At 36.3% G+C, this 8,891-nt stretch overlaps 1 protein-coding gene across 2 annotated transcripts; it reads left to right on the forward strand.

The window, feature by feature from the left end:
* The first annotated feature begins 204 nt into the window (after positions 1–204).
* On the forward strand, positions 205–8,650 carry OLFML1 (olfactomedin like 1). 2 transcript variants are annotated; one of them, XM_009461423.2, is made up of 3 exons: positions 205–637; positions 2,678–2,966; positions 6,155–8,650. In XM_009461423.2, the coding sequence occupies exons 1-3, from the start codon at positions 512–514 to the stop codon at positions 6,931–6,933; spliced, it is 1,194 nt and encodes a 397-aa protein (XP_009459698.1). In that variant the 5' UTR covers positions 205–511; the 3' UTR covers positions 6,934–8,650. The 2 variants fall into 2 exon arrangements, with proteins under 2 accessions (XP_009459698.1, XP_087602864.1); XM_087746738.1 differs by having other exon boundaries at positions 2,681–2,966.
* Positions 8,651–8,891: the final 241 nt, after the last annotated feature.

The following is an 8,891-nucleotide window of genomic DNA, read 5'->3' on the forward strand; positions in this document are numbered from 1 at the left end:
ATGCATCAGATCTTCCTGTGAAAGAATGACCAATGCTCCACTGACTTTGAATCTATGCTAACTTACATCAAGTATACACTGCACTGTGTTGGTCACACGGGAAAGCAGATGGGAGGAGAAAGAAGGGAAAATAAATTATTTTTATTTGTATTTAATAAAATTTGGCTTACAGGCTTTATGTGACTCAGTACTGAACATCTGGGATTGATCATAGGATCACAAACTGGAAAGCAGTCATCTGGCTTCTAGAAATAAACACATTCAGTTCCTCTTCCACAACTTTATTTTTTTAATGATAAACTGCAACGGCCATTTTAAGTCTTTTTAATACTTGCAGCCACAGTATTTTTAACTTTTTAGTAATTTTTAGTATTACTTTTTCACATGGTGGCATCAGACAACTGTTAAATTTCATTTAATCCTGGACTGGGAGTAGTGTTTGGGTTTGCCTTCCACACTCATACACGCACAGTTAATTCACTACTTTTTTGCTTCAAAATTTTATGAAACAATGGTAGTCTTGCAACTCCGATTTTTATTAGTTCCATTGCTCACAAGCATCATCGGAGCAGCGCAATATATGATGCAAGATGCAGCATTGATGAACTACATTGACCGGCGTTTCCTATCTTTAGAGGTATGTGCTATCTGTATCATTCTGTAATACTGCCTAACTCCAAGGAGGTTTGAAAACGTATGAATGTTCTTCTATGTGTGTGAACACAGAATAGTTTGTATGCTAAACAATATCAGGATGATAAATTTCCAGCTTTTTCAAATAAATAAGTAAAAGTTTGTACCTAAAGTTTGTACCTAAACCTTTAACTATAATGATTCCTAATTACCACATCATTATTTATTGCAGGATATAATTTCAGAATGTTGTATTTTTATTCTGTTATCACTTGTATTTTTTATGACATCAGTGAATTTAGCTAAATATGCAAATGTTTATCGTACTGTCACAGTCCGTCCTAGGGAACAGTATAACCATATTGTCACCAGTAGAAGTGCTGTCAAGTATTAACAAGGAGATAGAAATTTATCAGGTATTTTTTGCATGTACAGATGAACCCACCTGGAAGAGTAGCTTAAGACACATTTGTGTAAACTAGTAGTGTATCTGCACTTTAACTAGGAGTTGAAATAATCCCCTTACAGCTGGGAGACTGAAATAGATATTTGCTTTCAATTAATTATATAAAAGTATCAGTACCTGCTTCTTTTTCTGCAGTAAAAAACTTCCAGTACTGCAAAATAGCTTTTCAGTATTGGCATGCTGTAATCATAGATAGTTTATCTTAAATCATTAACATGTTCTTGGCTCCTGACTTGCATTGGTAGACTTTTAGAGAAGCTTTAACTTGTCTGATCTCGCATTCCCTTTTTATACAAAGCTCTCACTGGTCTTAACTTCACAACACAGAAAACTGAAGGATTAGTCTGGTATTCTGTTCCCATTGTGTAGAATGAGATTTAAATTTTAATAACCACTATAGGAATAACTTCACATGGTAATTTGCATTCATTTGGAACGCATTAAAAATGATGCAATTCCACCTGTGGCATTTGGTGCAAAGGGCACCAAAGAACAGGAAAAAGGGTGTGGCAGATATTGAGGAGAACCCTTGAAAACATTTAAAATGAAGTCTTTGTAGAAAGTAATTTAAAAAGTAATTAAACAGCTTCCTGGGGACTTATGGTCACGTATAAATGGGGGAGGGGGGAGACCCACACAAAAACCACACCACGCAAAACAAGCAAACAAACCATCACCACCAAGTTTGCAAGAAACACATGCATACTGCACTGATCATCCAGTAAACTCAGCCGTTCCCTAGTCAAACGCCACCTTAAAACAAAACACCTGAAGTCTGTGCATAAAGCACCAAATCAGAACACCCAATCTGGCAGTCAGTTCTACTACGATTGTGTATTTGGGCTTAAATATTGGCTCAATTCCCTCATCTTCCCAAAGTGGCAGTTGGGCTTCTGTTTTCAGGCCACCTCTGATATTTACAGAAGCAGCTGCACTACACAGAGAAATCACCTTCCTCACCTGTAAAAATTTTGATAATTTGAATTTAGTTATAAAGAAACATCTGTATTCTTTTTTAAATACAGTCAACAATTTGACAAAAAAAACCTTCTCAAACATAGAGATATCAGTATTTCCATTTTCCATTTTAAATGGATGAAAAATAGCCAGACTAGATACTGTCTTGGTCAAAAGAGGCGTATTTATGTGAAATGTTCACGCTTGTAGATTTCCTGCAGAAAACTTTTTGAGACTGCTTCACCAATGGTCCTATAGGAACAGTTCTGAAACGTTTCTGGAAAGCAAGTAATCAGAGATCATATGCCCTTAAGTATCAGTGGCTGTTTCCACCAGAGCACTTTTTCCTCTTTAGGCAGCAAAACAAAGTGGCTGGTTGTCAGTAACCGCATCAAGAAAAAAAAGTGTATTTTTGTCCAGAACCATGAATGCTAGTGCCAGTCTAATATGTACTCTTCACGTAGATATACAGCAACAGACCATCGGTTTGAAATAGATGGGGGGCAGGGGGACCAGAAAGGAAAGAACAGCACAGGTTTTAAAGTAATCATGAATGGGGTTTTAATCTATACAGAATATACACGTATATCCATGTATTTTCTTCCTGTGTTCTAACTCAAGAAGAGGCTGGAAAAATGCAACCAAGACATACTGGATTACGTGGAAGAATTCCGAGACTTTTCAAAGATGGTACTGTCACGCCTGGCAGGACTGAACAATTATAAGGCTGAGGTTAAAAGTGAAGTAGAGAATTTGCTAACAAGAATTGAACGAGCACAAAGGGACATTGACTATCTTGGATCTGTCACAGATTCTAATACGTGTATAGAAGTACATGAAGACCTGGTGAAACAGCAGCTATTCGAAGAAGCAGAAGAAAAAAAGAAACTTAAACTCATGCTTAATGCAAGTAAGAACAGTTTACTTTTCAGAACTTTGATGTGAGTGAGCCAGTCCCCTAGCCGCTGCATGCATGCTGATATACGGATAACAGATTTTCACAAGTTATGTGAATACCGCTGATAATTGCATGGGGTTTTGGCTGTGTAAATACTAGACTTAAAAAAACAAACAAACAAACAAACAAAAAAACACCTACAAAAAAAGGTATGGGAGAGGGAGGGAAGAAACTACAATTCAAACATTTATTTTGCAGATACTCTACTGCATATCAAATTGATTCTTTGGAAGCTGCTTTTTATTACAAAGTAATGTAAAAAGCCTCTGAAGGTATGCTTTTGCAAAATTCCAGAAAAAATGCCAGTGCATTTCTGAGTATTGCAGCTATACCAAGGAATTAATGGTGGTCTTTTTTGTTTTGGAGTGGGTGGGGGCCAAAACCTCAACCCAAAAGTGAACTCACGAGTTAATAAAAAGGCTTAATTCACCTCTACAATTTGCATCTGTTTTACTGTCCTCCTGTTATTCCTTCTTTCCCTCTCCCCTCCATGTACTTTATCAAGAGAGCACTCTGGCTTAGCTGCAAGCAAAGCTCAGTTCTGATTTGAAAATTAAGTGTTAAGGTACCTAATATGAAGAATATATACAAAATCTATACCTTTTTTTAAAACAAATTAAGTTTTATAATTATAAGTAGCTTTACCTTAAGAAAGTTGAGTTATAGATGTAAATCACATTGTAGACATATTTGAAGTGTTTCATTTTCATTCAAAAGTCATAAGAAATGAAAAATAAACAATAAGAAATATAAACTGCCATTGTTTAAAAAGCCAGGTGAAAGATCTTTAGCATCAGAAATTATAAAATTCTACTAACTTCAACAGAATTACACTGATTTAATTTTACAAATAAGTTTACAATTTGTTCCTTGAACTTTTCCAGCAAAAGAGTATTAAGGCAGATGGTAACAGAAGAAATCACCTATTCTGCTTCTAAGCTCTAATCCTACACCACAATTGAGTGCTCTGAATATCAATATTTCTTTTTTCCATATATAGATTTTTTGAACATCAGGCATTTTTTTGAGAGGCAGAAAAATTTGGGGATTTTTAAACTGTCTGTGGTAAGGACACTTTGAAAATTATACCTTTCTAAGAGTTTCAGAGGGGAAAAAATTACTTTCCATTTTCCCTTGTTGGAAATTATTACTTTTAATTTTAGTGCAGCAGTTTATAGCAACTTTACTTTTGTCAATATTAGTCAGATGCTTGTCCCATTTAAGTCAATGGCAAAACTAGTCCCTGTGTAGATTCTACAGCACTTAGAAAAAGCAGCAAGAACCTCAACTCTAGCAAGTAGCAGCTCTGCTTCTATGCTATCATATATTAACCAGAAGTTAGGATTGTTTTTGCTGAGTCACTCCAAAACTCTAGCAAAAAAATGTTTTTTTAAGTCTAACTTTGTTACTGGTTTTGGTTCAAGTCCACACATGCCTGAAAATAACAATCAAGCAGAATCACTGTTTTTACATGCAGTAGCTGATACCCCATCCTGCTTTCGGTGGGAAACTGGAAACTATCTTCTGCATATTTTGGGGTATGATATGAAACAGTGGGCTTTGAAGGTATCATTGTGGAGCGTGTGGAAAAATTTTGGTAAACTTTTTGCTCACTGTGAATGTCTCAGTTTCTCAGTCTTCCTCCAAGCTGTTACGAAAGCCAAGGAGAGTTAAAAATCTTCTCTCAAGAACAGAGACACCATTCATAGATTTCAGATAGTAATCTGGTTATTTCTCCTGCACAGGAAGATGTTGCTGAGGCTGGCTAGGTATTTTGATTCAACAATTTTAAGTTTTTAGAATCTATCTAATCAATAAACATTATTTTTGGGAAAGCTATTGTGGCTTGCTCAGAGAAGGTGCATCCAGAGTGAGGACTTCCAAGAAAAAAATCCTTGTTGTAGAAGCAATATCCAAATGCTTTGGTTAGAGGGTATCAGTACACACTAATGACATAAAGGTTGCTTTCTACAGGCAACTGGAATCTTGCCACTAACTTCAATAGGTTCACATCAGGCCAAATAGGGAGGCTGGTTTTGCTTTCTCCATTTCATCTACTGCCAGAACTTCCTGCCTTAGGGCTTTGTTTGTTCTGCTTACTAAAATGGCTGCACTTCACTAAAGGCAATTCTTTAAACTTCAAATAGCGTCTCTTGTAATTTATGAGTGCCTTTAGTAAACAAGCTTGTTAATACGCTTTATAGTAGAGTCTTCGCTGGAAAGGATGGTACTTGATAAAGATCTTAGTGTCTAAATGCCTGGGACTTCACAAGCTTGGTGCTTTTTGGTCTTAAACATCTGTGCAAAGTGCATACAAAATGTAATAAAGCCAAAACTACGACTTGCTCTCTGCTGGTGCCAATTTTATCCCTATAGTGAGGTAAATAACTATGTAATTCCACTAGCCATGCTTCTAGCATAAGACTTGATAACACAGATATCACACTAGTTCATTTAAAGACACCTTAATGTATGGGCATTCCCAATTTTGTGATCCATCTATTTGTTCTAGTTCCTTTGTGCTGCAGGTGTTGGGAAGGGAAATGGGAAGACAACCCAGTATTTTGGCTTTCTGTTATGGTGATCTGTTTTTATTTGTCTTCATATTATAAATGCAAAAAAAAGAGGCTAACAGAGGATAAGAGAACTCCTGAAACAAAAATACTATATACATGGCATATCAGGAAAATGGGTTTTAATTTGTATGCCTTCAATAAGAAATAAATTTTATTATTTCACCGTCTTGATCTAAAACAGAAATCACTTCTCTGAAGTAAAAATTACAGCCCTGTAAGAGAACTGACAGGAATAATCAGAGAATCACTAACTGTGCTCTTGTTCTCCTCTCAGGTACACAAACAGAATCCCTTTTTATGATAACACTGGACTAATAGAGCAGAAAACAACACACTATGTGTAGCTGAAGATACGCAATTTCCTTAGCAGGAGATGCCAAGTATATCATATAAAATTCTCTTCAACACTACTTACCATAGCCACACTGCTGACACCTTTACTGATATTTTGACCCTGGCCTTATAGTTGGATTAAAAGGAAACTAAGTAATTCAAAGAAAGGAAACCAGAAAATTCACAGACATTCTAATTATTTTTTTTTTGTCTTTGGGTGTTTTCTTGCAGGTTGTGACCACATGCTTGCAGGTATTAAATCCCTAAAGATAGTTAAGAAGACTGGAGATAAGCATGGTTCTTGGATGAAAGATCCTGGCAAAAAGCATACAAAGATTTATTTATTAAATGGTTCTGTAAATAATGTTATTTTGGAATTTGCAAATATCATGACATTCATGGAAAGCAATCATACACTAAAAGCTCGCAGAGTCACCTTGCCATTTCCCTGGGAAGGAACTGGCCACATCATATATCAGGGTTTCCTGTTCTATCACAGATATGGCTCCTTAAATGAGATAATTAAATACAATATCCAGAAAAGAAGTATAACTGACCAAATGCTACTGCCAGGGGCTGGAAGGATTCCTGCCTATCAGCTTTCTCCATCTACAAAAATAGATCTTGCCATTGATGAGCATGGGCTCTGGGCAATCCATGCAGAACCAGAGACTGGAGGAAACATTGTAATTACTAAAATCAACCACGTAACCATGGCAGTACAGCACACTTGGGACACATCATGCAATAGCAAGGGTGCTGAAGCAGCTTTCATGGCATGCAACACACTCTATGTTGTGTACAACTTTCCTAGTGGAGGCACCTCTCGCATACAATGTGCTTATGATGTTTTGGACGCTGTAAATACTTATGAAATCCCAGTATTGCATTTTCCAAAACATCAGGGTAGTCATTCCACTATACATTACAATCCTAAAGAAAAGCAACTCTTTGCTTGGGGTGATGGATCCCAGATCATTTACAAGCTTCACACAAAGCAAAAAGTTTAGAATCTTCAGCAACTTTTCAAATACACTTAAAAGCTAGCAGCCCCATGTTAACATGGTCATTAAAGTATATTAAAATTACGTTATTCCCATCTGTTACAACTTTACAATCCGTTTAACGTAAATTTAGGCTTACATACCCCAGTAATCTTAAACTAATGTCCATTTAAGAATATGTAAAGACTCCATTAATATGAATTACAAAATTACTAAATACCACACATGTACAACATGCCCCCCCTCCCCCAATTAGTCTTAAAGACTAAGGGTAATTAAAAAAAATAAGAATCCATCTCTGACATGTTCTCTTCCTATCAAAACCATGTATTCTGCTTCAGTGCCATGGAAATCAAATCAGAAGTCCTTCCTGTCCAATATACACTGACAACCTTTACTACCCTGAAGCTCACTGTAGGAAGCCTTCTTGTAAGCACTATAAAATCACATGCTTACAGAGAAATTATCTATGAAGTTTTAACAGAAGAGGTTTATTACATCACAAAGCATAAGAGTAGACATTCTCACAAAGATGGTTTATTTTTAACATATAGTTCTTGTACATTACACCAAGGCTATTCCTAATCTTTGAACTTCTAGACTATTTCCATGAAATTTCCACTTTTTTGTTATCCATATATCTGTACAGTCCACTTTCAATCCTGCTAATATGTTAGCTACAGCTAAATACTCACTTTTATCAGCTTCAATTTGCCACCTTTCAATTTTTTTCAGTGTATCACTGCTTGTAAAGGAAGGAATGTTCCTGGGTGATCTGTTCTGTACCGTACACTATTTTTAAATGTTTTACATATCACTGTTTAATTGTTTCCTTTCTTATTAGTCCTCTTTCAGCATCTAGTTGTGAGGCATTTTCTCAATACTTCAAATCACTTCCATTGCTCATAGCAGAATCCTTCTCATCCTATCCTCTGACTCCAGCAAAATACCTGTACAGAAAAGGTGGCCCTGATGAGCACAATAGTGCAAGTGAGGGCATGCCACTGGTCAGTCCTGGTTTTGTGAGTAACAGATAAACTCTAGGTAAATACAAACACATTTTTGTTTCAAAAATAATATTTAAAAAAAACCAAACAAACCTGAGACTTTTACTTAAGAAATACAGGTACTGGCTGTAGTTTTTGGATTTTAATGACAGCTGCATTTCTGTTTAATTAAAAAAAAAAAACAAAACAAAACAAAAAAACCACCACAAACAAAAAATGGTGCTTGAAAAGCAATCCACAGCTGTTTCTACAGAAAGCCCATTTTGTTCTTTACACTGAAAGAACTGTTGTTCTGTTTAAAAAGAGCTTCAACAGAACAGCCAAACATCAGGGAACGATTTTGAAAAGGAGTTCCAGAATACAACTAAGAGCATATGGACTGCTGAGTTGCAACAGTGCTACTCTGCTTTTAGCAAAAGAAACTCTATTGTTCTACGCCGCCTTAATGACTACAGCATTACTTCTGTGTTACGGAAGCCAGAGGAAGCACAGCTGAAGACATTCTTAGCCTGAAAGTAAGGTGCGCTGGCACCGATTTCCTGTGTGACCATGGAGCAAAGGCAGATTCAGCAATTTGGCCTTTTAGTCCTCATCTATAAAATAACAAACACAGAAATACAAAACAGTATTAGCCACCTTTGGAATGCGGTGAGATCTTTTACTGCAAAAGGATGTGTAATTTTCTTTACTTAACGAATAAAGGCTTTTGATGTAAATATGGATTGAGTCTGCTCTTTAGAAAAGGCATTCTTGGAATATGCTATGTGCTACACTATTACACAACAGAGAAAGCTTACGTTGTTATTCTATATAGAGATTTCAATGAGCAATTCTCAAAAGTTCAGGCAGGGTCCTCTCTGAACCTTGCTGCCCTGGAAATCCAAGCTTCATAATGAATTAAAGGTACTGCCTAGTTTTGATAAAAGGAGAAAGTTTTGTACGGATGAGCTTCACTAC

Source organism: Nipponia nippon, unplaced genomic scaffold (genome assembly GCF_047370975.1).
Source record: "Nipponia nippon isolate SJK-2023a ecotype South Korea unplaced genomic scaffold, ASM4737097v1 scaffold_10, whole genome shotgun sequence".
Classification (NCBI taxonomy): domain Eukaryota; kingdom Metazoa; phylum Chordata; class Aves; order Pelecaniformes; family Threskiornithidae; genus Nipponia; species Nipponia nippon.

What these genes read in the sequence shown, in the direction of transcription:
- OLFML1 (XM_009461423.2), top strand. Translation starts at nt 512, where the DNA reads ATGGTAGTCTTGCAACTCCGATTTTTATTAGTTCCATTGCTCACAAGC. An exon ending in GGCGTTTCCTATCTTTAGAG is followed by an intron (nt 638 to 2,677) that starts GTATGTGCTATC and finishes TTCTAACTCAAG; the next exon opens with AAGAGGCTGGAAAAATGCAA. An exon ending in TAAACTCATGCTTAATGCAA is followed by an intron (nt 2,967 to 6,154) that starts GTAAGAACAGTT and finishes GTTTTCTTGCAG; the next exon opens with GTTGTGACCACATGCTTGCA.